The sequence below is a fragment of the Rosa rugosa genome, chromosome 1 (genome assembly GCF_958449725.1).
Source record: "Rosa rugosa chromosome 1, drRosRugo1.1, whole genome shotgun sequence".
NCBI lineage: Eukaryota > Viridiplantae > Streptophyta > Magnoliopsida > Rosales > Rosaceae > Rosa > Rosa rugosa.
The window spans coordinates 2,045,540-2,058,865 of NC_084820.1; the positions used below are offsets into that span (position 1 = coordinate 2,045,540).

The window sequence follows — 13,326 nt, forward strand, 5'->3', positions numbered from 1 at the left end:
ACTATTAAAAATAAATAGTTTTTCAACAAATAATCCAACTATAACTTGAACCCATAACAGAATATTAACGAATTGGACCTATTAGATCAAAATTGAAAGTGCAGGGGTGTTTTTGATGAAATTAGAAGTCCAGGGACTGAATTGATTTTGGACCTAAACCACAGGGTACTAACTAGTATTGAGCCCTTATATATATATATATATATATATATATATATATATATATATATATATATATATATATATATATATATATGCTGCTACGAGAACTGAAACGTGTGCTCGAGGGAACTAAGGTGCTTACAATCCTATCCTGTTGTGCTATTCATTAAAAAGGCGTAACCACCATAACAAACTCCATGAGATAAGAGTTCAGCATAGAAGGCTGGGCACTATCGTCGTTGTTGTTGTTGTGAAGTATGAATTTGGACTAATGAACTTTAGTCTGGAAGGCTGGAAAACTATCGGGCACCCAGTGGGACCAAAGCAAAGCCAATTTCTGTTCATCTCTCAGGACTTGCATCAGGGATGTGTGAGCAATATTCTCATCGGAGTCTACAATGGGGAGGATGATCCCATCATCTGAGAGGCCCTGAACTAGTTCTGGTAGCCATTTTTTGAGATGAATATCATAAATATATACACCCGGAAAAACAAAATCACATGTCACATGTTGTAAAAATCCAAACGAAAGCAGATAATCATCGTTTCCCAACACCACGTCGGAGGACCACCCACAAGACGACCAATCGCGCCACAAAGGATCCTGCTTCAGAATTTTACAACTCAAAGATTTGAAATCACAACACAACAATTCCTCTGAATGGGAATTCATGTAAAGCTTGATCTTACTAAGACCAAGCACCTTTGCAACTGCCGACGTAATGGGAAAACTGGGAAGCACTTGCAAGGTGGCGGAGACATTGCAGCGGAGGCGGCCTAGACTACTTCCCACCATATACCATATAGATCCAACCGTCCTTGGAAACCGCTCCAGCATTCACCTAAGGATGTCCCTCGAAAACCGTCTCAGGGAAGACTTTGTGCCAAGTGGGGTTGTCACTCAATGTAGTGACATTGGTACATCGTTATCGTAAGGTTGAAAATAGCCACCATGGTGAGACTACCACGGAGCACAAAACCTAATGGGGGAAGTTGCAAGTGTCTGACTATATCTGTTTCACTTTTACGGACCCCACTTCTGTTGAGATTATACATCCCACATGGGAAAAATGGGATATTGCCTATGAGTTTATAAGGGTTTGGGCCACTCCATCTATTGCCAATTGGTTTTGGATGTGAACCCCAGATTACTTTATCATGGTATCAAAGCGGGTTATCCCACGTGTGCATGCCTCAAGGCCACACAGGCTCCACGTCACCCAATATTGTCCACGTGTATGGCTTGAAAATTCTCCACACGTGCTGGGGCATGTTGAGATTATACATCCCACATGGGAAAAATGAGATCTTGCCTATGAGTTTATAAGGGTTTGAGCCACTCCATCTATTGTCAATTGGTTTTGGATGTGAACCACAAATTACTTTATCAACTTCAACCCATCTGTTGATGTTTCTTCTTCACTACCTCTCTCCTCAATTACAAAAACTGATTCCGAATCGGCGGATCGGTAGGTCGGCATATCCATTGGACTTGGAGCAAACCCTAATACTTTTTCCATTTCTATGCCCGCCTGCAAACCCTACGTTAGGGCTGTCAATAGGTCGTGTCGAGTCAAGGTATTTGTCGTGCCGCAAGAGACAAACTCAAACCCAAACCCAACCCATTTATTAAATGGGTTACCCATTTCCAACCCGCTTAACCCATTTAATAAATAGGTCATGTAGTGTTAGACAAAATGACTCATTTAAAGGTTAACAATACGACCCATTTAACTAAAAAAAATGCATAAATTGATTAAATTCACAAAAAACTCCACAAGACGAATAATATAAATAATTATATATAATTCATAAATAATTAAATCCAATAATTATAAAGCAAAATATTTCAAATGGTTTAATTCTATGATCAAATACTCCCAACGTCCAAAATTTCAAGAACAAATACAGCATAATTGAGTTATACGGGTTCACTTCGTATTGGCGGGTTGACCCGTGGCCGACCCATTTATTAAATGGGTCATGGCGGGTTGACCCACAGCTGACCCGCTTTTTAATCGTGCGGGTTCAACCCGCTTTATTTCGTGCGAGTTTCGAGTCGTGTTATCGGGTCATGTCGGAATTAACAGCCCTACCCTACGTACTACCTTCTCTAACTACTTATAGGAGACCGAAATTGAACCTCAACCGTTTATGTTTATCACCGCTGGACATGGACCGTCGGTTAATTATAAATAGTTTGCATTGCACATAAAGGTAATTTCTGAATTAATCTTTGGTTGTAAATCGTGGGAACCGCATAAGCCATAATCAATTCCATGCTTTTCACATTTATGCATTACTTCTACGCTAGATCGATATATATCTACACCAATATCAATCGACTATAAGAAATGTGTACACCAATATCATTACTTACTAGTTACGATCTCAAAATATTATCATTGATCTACCGTCCCTTCTGTTCGTGCTTGTTCATCTGGACTAAGCATCATAACAAGTTGTAGCACTAAATGAATAAATGGATCGTACATGCATATCGAAAAACCACAAATAAACTAATAAAGATGATGATAAGATTTATTTTTCTCCTCAAGAAAAAAAGAAAAAGTTTGGAATTCTAGATATGTTCAAACACTGCCTCCTACCTATTGAAAGCAGATCCCGTAATTTTACAGATCGTTACTTAGGAGAGTGAATTTTGCACTATATTTTTTGCGTTTCACACTCCCTCTTTGGTTTTTGATTACTTTAACCTCTAGAAAGTTTTGGCATTTTGATAACAAAATCATCAGTACACTGCACAAAACATCAGCACAGACCAAAAACCATAAAACAATCTCTTTCCTTTAGATAACACACAACCAAAGCGAAAGGCAAACACCAAATTGTAAAGAAGCTGATGTTTGTAGGAAGCAAGCAATGCATTTAATTGATGAATTGATTCCACATAACTACGTACACAATTGTTGTCTAACAGGCCTAGCTAGATAGTAACTGTGAAAAGACAAGTTAGTTAAACGTGCTCAGTTGGGTTAAAAACAGAAGTCGTCTTTTCTACTGTGTAGAAGGCAATCATTTGGTTAATGATGCGATACAATGAATATAACTGTCTAATAGGCTTAGTTCCAACTTCCAGACAAAGCACAACCCGGAACTGAACAATATATAACAAGATATATATAGATATATGGGCCCGGATAAAGGGACATCATATTTTACACAAATTTTGACACATCTTATGAACACCAAGGGATGTGAAAATTACATAGCATTACATATATATATTTTTTTTATCAAATTAACAACTCATATACAACAACTAGTCTATATATTGTAGCAAATAGCCTATATATTGTGAGTCGAACTTACGACCTCCCACTTACAAAGAAGAGACTTATGCAACTAGACCAAATAGTACTGGGCAGCATTACATATTTCTAATCTAAAATTAAACTTTTCTTCATTAAAAGAAAAAAAACAAAATCAAAATCTACAAAAACTAAAAAGAGAAAAAGAAGCGTTTTTCAAACAAGAGAGAGAGAGAGAGAGAGAGAGAGAGAGAGAGAGAGAGAGAAGAAGAACGAGATTGAACAGAAATAATAACAAGATGCACCTAGACATATGTCCTATCGTGCAGTGCTATTGACCAAAAGGGTGTCACCACCGAAACAGACTCCATGAGATGAGAGTTCAGCATAGAAGAATGGGGCACTGCGTTTGTTGTTGCTGTGGAGTATGAATTTGGACCAATGGACTTGAGTGTGTCGGCCGGGCACCTCATGGGACCAAACCAAAGCCAATTTCAGTTCATCTCTCCGGAGTCCGGACTTGCATCACGGATGCGTGAAAAACACTTTCTCCATCTTCTCTTAGGCCTAGGGTGGGGAGGATGATCCCATCATTTGGGAGGCCCTGAACTGGTTTGGACAGCCATTTTTCGCTATGAATATCATAAATGTATACACCCGGAAGATAATCCAGGCACTGGCTGCTGTTGCGCTCCAGAGCTCCAAAGGAAACCAAATAATTGTTTCCCACCACCACGCCGGAGGAACAATCGGAACACGCGTACGGAAAATTCTGATTAAGGGTCTTACAACACTTGGATTTCAAGTCACAGCGGACCAAGCTACCGGCAGCCCGGCAAAACAGGTAAAGCTCGGTCTCAGTAAGAGCAAGCAGCTTTGTAAAAAAGGGCAAAGCTGGAAACAAGTCACAGGTGGCGAAGTCATCGCAACGGATCGGAGGCGGCCCAGCCTTTTTCCCACCATATAAATCCAACCGTCCTCGGAAATCGCTCCCTCTGTCACACCGGAGAAATATGCTTCGTCCAACTTCGTGGATTGCCAAGTAGGGTGGCTCCGGTTCAAGTCAATGTAGTGAAATCCGACGGCTTCACTTGTGCCAGATGGTTCAAAATCAGATGTCTCGTAAGGTTGAAAATAGCCACCGATGAGGAATAAACGGGAGTCGGCGACGGCGAGACTGTTATGCTGGAGATCATAATCTAAATTGGGAAGATGCAATTGTCTGACTCTATCTGTATCACTTTTACGGACCCAGCCCTCCAACCCATCTGCTGCCGTTTCTTCTTCACCACCTCTCTCCTCAATCACATACCACCGTTTCCGAACCTGCTCATCCTCACGGACCACAAACTCTAGATAGATCGGCCTATCCATCGAACAGTTAAAGAATCTGAAAAAGAGTACGTATGTGAGAGAATAATATTACTGCGTGTACGTATATTCTTCTCCCAAGGAGAACACACACTGTAAGCCTCTTACAATAATGTAAAAGTGATAAACCTAATTAAAGTAGATATATATAGCATGTACAAGACTAAGGTAAGTAACAAACCTAATTAAAGTAGAATATATCATTATGCAAAGTTGCAAACCCTATTACGGTATTACCCTAAACTGGGACCATAATCTGGAGATAGATAGGCTCATATATATATATATATATATATATATATATATATATATATATATATATATATATATATATCCATTGTACTTGTTGGAGCAATCCCTTCTTTTTCCCTTTCCAGACCGGAGTGCAAACCCTACTACCGTCTCCAGGTATTTATAGGAGACCCAAATGGAACCTGAACCGTTGATGATTATCACTGCTTGACTTTGGACCGTTGGTTATTAATTATAAATAGCTTGTGGGAACCCCATAAGGCCATAATCAATTAATCCCTGCTTTTCACATTTGTGCACTTCCACGCTAGATCGATATATATATTTGCTGTTTGAATGAGAGATTATAAGTTAGTTTCGGATTGAGGTCAAACAATATTTTGTTGGGTGATGGCGTGATGCCAATTGCACCTCAAACTTTAGTTCCTTTCGGAAGGTGGTGAAGATTCAGACTAATCAGGATTTCATCAGTGAGAGAGTGGTTAAATTCGAAAGCTTTTTGCTTAAACATGATTCCAAGGAAACTCTTAATCACAGATTCTTCACCTTTTGAAATGAGAAAGAAAACAGATCATATGGAGCTAGTATTACGTACGTTATGTGAGGACGGTAGCAGCTGGAAAATTCACCCGTATGTTATACACATATTTACAAATGTGATAACAAATTTGTTGTTAAAGTGGTAATGCGAGTCCTATATATATATTTTGTGTAATCTGAGTTCTATTAACGGTATTACATCATTTACGACCTTGTTACAAGTTCTTGAACAAATTCATTGTCAATGTCTTAATTTTAGTTTAATTATATGTAAATAGTACGTGTAAATGTATATGGTAACTTTGTTCTCAAAGTTGTAATTTTGACTCATATAAATTGTAACTTTTGTTCAAGTAAATGTAAAATTAGTGTATGATAAACATCACAGTACCATAGCTTGTAGCTATGGGGGTTTTGAAGTTGTATATCACACATATATCACATTTTCAGTGTGATTCCATAGGGAGCCATTGCAAATTTTTTTAGATTTCAGTAGAGAGAGAGAGAGAGGACGAACCTAGCTTGTCGCCTGCTTAGTAGGTTTGCCATAGTACTTATTCAACCAGAAAATCTGAAAATTAGAAATAACTACATGAAATGAGAATTGATTTCTGCTACATATATTTGCAGCGTAGCTCACACAAATGCTGTATTCATCAATAGAAATAGACATTGAGATTTCTCGATCTCACCCTCAGAAATAAACACTAAGTTAGCTGGTACACATGTTGAGACCCCAATATCAATTGCCAAAACAAAGTTTGAAAGGGAAATGCCATAGACAGTAAGCAGAAGGAAATGCCAGATTCAAGTTTGAAAAGGAAGAGGGTGGAACTCACTGAGCATCAGAAGGAATTGAGACAAGCACAACGAGGAAGAGGGAGGGATTGTGGCGGGCACGGCATTGGTATTCAGACTTACATGCACAACACTTGACTTTTCACAAGGGAACGAGGACTCACAGGGGAATGATTAATGAGGATTCACAAGACAGCAAAGATCCGGAATCCAGAATGCATTTTGCAGATGTTGAGAAACAGATAGTTGACAGTCCAAGAGTAACTTATGAGGAACCATCTAGCTTATTAATTTCATGAGAGTGTCCTGCAGACCTCTTTTTCATTTGTTAAGTAGCTCTGTTACGTATACAAAATAATTAGTAATAACTTCGAGCGGCATGAAGAAGAAAAAATTAGCTAGTTGTAGATTAAAAGACTTAAAAATTCTTTTGTGCATCGATAATTTTTCCAATTATTAAAACATACATCTAATATCATCATGCCATCCATTTTCATTGATACACATGCACGTTGGTGTTCTTAATCCGTCCAAAAAAATAAATCGGCAAACCTGAATCCAAAATGTTTGGGATGGGCACGTTATATGTATATAACACCATGTTGTGTGTATATAACTCATTATAGCCATTTCTTTTCTCCTGTTGGAATTTAAATAGCAATCTTTAATAAAACGGTTAACGGTATATGCGGATTCACATTCTCCGTACTTAAGTAGAATCCGCATAATAGAGAAGAAAAAAAAAAATCAAACTCTTGCCATTAATATGACAAAAAATCTCACCGGATATAAATATAGAACACATTTAGGTGATTCAAGATGACAATACCAAATAGGCAAATACACTAATTACAACAAGATTCCTCCTGATTCAAGATTCCCATGGATTTATCAGATTCAAGAAAACTCCACGAAAACGTCTTGATAGTTGATAATTTTTTAACCAACCGAGATGTCCGGCAAGAACTATCACCGGAGATAAACGAAAAAATATCTATTGAACAGCAAATCAACCACAATCCAGGAATACAAGAGTGACATTGCAAGACAAATGACTTGAAATATGAATCCAGAATGAATAACATTTTCAGTTCCCTTCACTAAAACAGTTTATCATCTAACTATGTTTGACCAACTAGATTAGCCACTAAAACAACAATAATCTAAATCAGAACTACATCTCAAATATCAAAGGTGGGCTTCCCGCACTAACAAAAACACAGCCACACCACCAATCACTAAGCCCTAAGATATACGATATGAAAATTTTAGGAAAAAAGACAAAAATGAACAGAAATTTATTTCTGAATCGGGGAACTATATATATGTTACAAATCCTCTGAGAGAGAATTGCTGATCTACCCACTAGCTTAGCAATGAGAGGCGGGCCGGATGCTATGAGAAGCCACCAATACAAGCAACCATCAAGAAGCTTTATTCAATGTTAATCCGCTAGGAAGGAATGTAATTCGACTACACCGTTTCAACTTGGCAAGGGCTTCTTGAGACTTACCAAGCTTGAGGTCCACATAAACTGCAGTCAAAGAAGCTTGTAGATTGTTGGGTACTATGGACAATGCCTGTGCAACAAACTGGTGAGCCCGATCAAGTTCACCCTGCATGGCGTACAAGGCAGCAAAATTTACGTACATCGCTCCAAGTGCCTCTTCTGGCTTGATGAACACAAAGCTTAACCCGTCTTCTGAGGCCGAAGGTTTTGCAGTCGCTGACCCTCCATTCACCTCTTCATAATCAACAGTCCTGACCCCCTTCAATTGCTCAAAGTCCTCTTCTGTGAATGGCAATTCAACATTATTAGCTCCAGACAAATATGTCAACAAATGCTCAGCAGCATCCTTTGGCCTGTTTAGCAAGCAAAGAGCCTCTGCCGCATACACATGACCTAGAAATATGTAAATTCTAGAACATTCCGGAATTTCCAAGAGAGACTTCGAAATTGACAAGGCTTTCAGAGGATTTTCCAATTCCAACTCCACATATGCCTGATTAGCAAGAAGAGCTTGCTTGAGCAACAGATTTTCCTTTTTACGAATCTCTTCATAGGAGGAAAGGGAGTTTTGCACAAGCTCCTGAGTAGTTCCTCCCTTCTGCTCTTTTGCATCCCCATTTGCACTAACCTGACCCAAGCCTACAGACAGCACAGAAGCCTCGGAATCAATGTTGTGCAAGTTCTTGTGGTTGGAATTCTTGGACGATGCCACTTCACCTAACTCATTATCGTCCAAGAAGAAATTAGATGGCAAAGAATTCTTACAATAGCTTGATTCGGAATGGTTTAGTAAGTACAAGGCATTAGAGAGACACTGCCGGGCAAGGGACATTGAGAGCTTGGGCTGCTGATCACTACCCAAAAATAAATCACCTTTTTCAGAGTTCCCATTCTTAACAACCCCATCCTGCATGACAAGTTGCCTCCACTTACCCTTGCCAATAACATAAACTCTGACTTCTGATGCAGCTGGACTGTTTTTGACTAGTCCCTTCTCTAAAGCCATCAGACAGCATTCAGCAAGCCGAAGCCACAACAGAGGTCGATTGTAGAAAATTAAACCAGCCTTTTGGAAACAGCGAGCAGCAAGTAATGGTTTTCCACAAGCCAAGTACTGCATACCACAGTTGTATACTATCAGGAGGGAATTATCCAGGGAAAAAGTTGACAGATTCAGAGGCCTGTCCTTCCGAAGAGATGAACAATTAAGCAATGCATTGGAGAAGAATACGGATGATGTGTGATATTTCCCAAGCTGATAATAGATGCATCCTAGATTATTGTTGATCATGCTCGAGATCCTTGTATCTGTTCGGTTGCTAGATGCCATCAACAGCTTGATTGCTTTACGATAATTACCACGAGCATATTCAAGCTGGGACTTCAAGAGAAGAGCCATAGATAAGTCTCTGCCACGTGCGATGTTCACAGCATGCTTCACTTCTCGCTTAGCTTGCTTTAAGTTCCGAGTGAGAAGTAGAAATCGAACCTTGTAAAGTTGCGTCTTGAGCTTGAGATAAACAGAAGAGACAGATATGTCAACTGGGTTCCTCGAAAGATCATTGGAAGATAAGAGACCGGTTGGCTGTGCTACATCCATGTCGAAAACAGCATTATCAAACTCGCCTGTCTCCTCAGAATCCAAGGCATTTGTATTACCATCTGAGTCCAAATTAGTAGCATCTGTGACTGATGAACTAGGAGGAAATGAAGACTTAGCAACTGTGTTTGGAGGTTGTTGCAACACAGTGCTTCCATTGTCTCCCTGATTCATACAACTAACACCAAAAGCTCTCTCCAGATATATTAAAACATCCTGAATAATTTGCAAGAATCAGTTGGGAATTAAATCGACAGAATACAAACCTAGAACCAACAAGCAAAACAAAGCCAAGCAACCAGGAAAGTTGAATAACTAACCCCACACCACAATCTGCAGTTCATATCAGAACTATCTGAAGATATCAATTCCTAGTGTGTATGCATGTATATATAAAAATGTATTTTTCATGCGCGCGTGTGGGGCTTACCCAGCTTCAATGAAATCCTAACAGAGTCAAACGAGTGCAGATCTGGACTCAATCCAATCATGTGCAATTTATTAGGTTCACCAGTCCAAGACAAACTCCACTAAATCATCAAGAGGTTTAGTCGTTAGCCTACAAGCTATCATCCAAGCTGTCACTCTAGCACACACGCACGCGCATATATCCATGCCCACAGTACTCAAAATAAGCTACTGGCCATGTGCCACAGCTTATGATATCAACACTCAATGCATTAAAGGTAATGCATATAGTTTAGCCTTGTGCATCTAGAACAAACTAGGGCATAAAGCAAACTTGAGTTGATTGGATTCCTCCATCAGACACATATATATATAATCAATCTTACGAGAAGAACGTAAAAGCAGGGCCAGATCGTGAATATTTTTAAACAGAAGCAATTGATGACACAATTAGCATTAGAACTTACAGCAGATTTCTTTGCATCATGGCAAGCTAGCCCCACATCCAGCAACAGAAGGCAAATATTAAGAGCAGTTTTCTGCAAATAAACAAAGCACTCAATACAGCATTATGACTGCAGAACCGATATTATTCTAGGTAAAAGATAATTTACCTCATCTATAGGTCCTCTATTTTGAAACAGTGGTTCAACAACAGACAACGCCTTTGCATATTCATGAAGATGGAACCAGATAATCGCCTACATAAGCCCAATTTTGAAAAAATAACAGCAGTCAAATGAAAGTTGTAAAGAAGATTATTTTTTCTTTGATAATTGTAAAAATGAAACAGTAAACATAGATAGCGTAACATACAATGTTTAAGGTTGCTACATAAGTGTCAAATTCATCCATGTAGAGAGCAGAAAATGGATGTGCCATTGTACTACTTGCTTTGGAACCTGAAGATGATTTATCTCCACTATTGCTTGCAGATTCCGCTTGTTCCGCAGATGCTCGAGCAAGCTCTTCACTTCGCTTCTGAACCAATACCAATAATAATAAAAAGTTGAAATAAAGAAAAAAATTTATCATATTGAAAAGTAACAGGTCTTGCATGATGCTGATGCTCACCTCAATTATCAAAATGCTAAACCACAACTATAAATGTAAGCTATCATATTGATAAGGTTTACTATAATTCAGTATTAGCACAGCAAACCAAACCCAACACAACTGGCTCCCAATCATACTAAACTCTCAATTTAATATGGCACTGTGGTGCTCATAAGTTTCATTCCATTCTATACAAAATGTTAGGAGAACTGGGGCCAGAATTACAAGTACCACAATTCATGTCTGATTCATCAGTTTCTAACTGGTGATGAAATAGACCAAAAAAAGAAATTCAATTACTATTATCCATCTCGAGAATGCCAGACCTTACCATTGTTACCTGTATTCTCCTTTACCACACTGACAAGGACATTTGACTTGACTGACAAGGACAATTGACTTGAACACTTTAAAACAAAATCCCTAAATTAATAGCAAGAAATTCTAGCTTAAAGATCAAACACCTACTTTCTGGTACTTGGTAAAGGTCTGCTTACATAAATAGGTTTGTTCCGCCTGCAAACTCTTCTCCTCTCTCAACAAAGTTTCTTCGTAAGTAATAAGTTTATCCAAACTACAAAGCAGGCATACTCTATAATACATAAGTGCACAAATGCTAACAAAAGAAAAAAATAAATCAAAGAGAAGTTTGCCTTAATCACTCATAAACACTAAAGAGTTCAAAAAGAAATAACCCTGCCCTCAAAACCCCTCAGGTACAGGACCCCGCAAACAAAAGACAATTTCCATGGCCACTAAATTCATTCAGTACCATTTAACATCAAGAGTTCAACAATGATAGAATAATAAAAAAGTTCTCATCAGCTTTCCACCTAGTTAATTTCTGCACAAAATGCGACACGGAGCTGTTCCATGACATATCATTTGCATGTCTATGTAGGTGTGCATTGAATTGAAAACAAAAAGGTCTGTGAATGGGTAGAAGAAGCAAGAAGATGAGTTACCTTGACGTCATTGAGTACTTCAAGCAACCTCTTAGGATCTGAACAACCATCTCTATAGAATTCCGCAAGTCCAATATTATGAAATATCTGAGAAGAAAACAATAATATTAAAGTTACAACTAGCATGAAGATAGGTGATAAAAGCACAACACAACTAAAAGCCATTCATACCAAAATGTAGAATTAAGATGCAACACAATTCAGTCCCAATCTACATACAAGAGTGTTACAACTTCTATAAACTACTTATTCCATAAACAAACAATACTATACTTCATTTCCATTTGCCAAACCACACAATTGAACTCCGATTCTATTTGCAAACTTCACAAATCATTTATACTATCAGCGATTCATATTTTGATGATCGAGGATGTATGTCTTGACCGCTTCCACTCGCATGAGGATATCAAGTTCAGCCTATTGACGAAACTATTTAAACAACATACAAACCAATCAAGTGAAGATTGCACTGAAATTTCCTAGTGAAACACTTGACTACTTAAAAATTCCGATATAATATCGACTCAAAAACAAGCAATCACTTGAGCGGAAGCCATAAATTGAATTCAAACGCACGAAAATCCCGATAAACAAATCAGAGATTGGATTCGGGAGAGAATTTACTTTGGGATCGCCGGCCTTCCTCTTGAGGCACTCGTGCAAGGCGGTGAGGCACTGATCGAACTTCCCTGACTGGAATTGCAGCAAGGCGTCCTGCGCAAAAGCCCTGGTGGCGGACAAAACGGCGTCGTCCTCAGGCGATGAGGAAGAGCCGTCGCGGTTCGGTGGAGGCGCTGATGAGGAGGCGGCGGCCATTCGGGCGAATCAATCTGGAGAATTTGAATCGCCGGAACCCTAACGGTGACGGAAGGAAGGATGAGGGATTGGATTTGGCGGTTTTGAAACCCTAAATCTTGAAGAGAAGGACACCTGTACGAGTTTGCTTTGCTGAAAATGTGTCTGATTTGCAGAGAGAGAAGAGAGAAGAGAGAAGAGAGAAGAGTGTGGAAAAGGATACGACTAGAGAGAGAGGGGTTCTGATGAGGCTTCTTTTCGCTTTTGTTGGGTTTCGAGATTATTTGTTTTAGCTCAAATTGGGCTTCACGGAGACTAATAGACTATGCTCTTTTTTTTTTTTCTCTTTTTTTTATTTTATGAGTATTAATTTTCAAAATTTATTGATTTGCCAAAAAAGAAAAATGATTCAGAATAATTATGGATTTTTTTTTTTTTGAATAAATAATTATGGATCTTTTTTGCCAATAAAAGTGTAAAAAAAAATTATATTGGTTAGTTTTCGTAATCAAACACAAGTGTCTTGTTTTTATGACTAATGTATAGTAATGAACTAAGTTTCGGAAAAAAAGTGGATCTTCGGAAACATAAGCG

At 38.6% G+C, this 13,326-nt stretch overlaps 1 protein-coding gene across 1 annotated transcript; it reads right to left on the minus strand.

Moving 5' to 3' along the window:
• Positions 1-7,404: 7,404 nt before the first annotated feature.
• Positions 7,405-13,006, minus strand: LOC133709752 (uncharacterized). Its single transcript, XM_062135604.1, has 6 exons — positions 12,562-13,006; positions 11,935-12,021; positions 10,730-10,894; positions 10,528-10,614; positions 10,381-10,452; positions 7,405-9,721 (listed from the first exon to the last, which is right to left on the minus strand). Exons 1-6 carry the CDS (start codon positions 12,751-12,753, stop codon positions 7,820-7,822), a joined length of 2,505 nt encoding a protein of 834 aa, XP_061991588.1. The 5' UTR covers positions 12,754-13,006; the 3' UTR covers positions 7,405-7,819.
• Between the last annotated feature and the right edge of the window lie 320 nt (positions 13,007-13,326).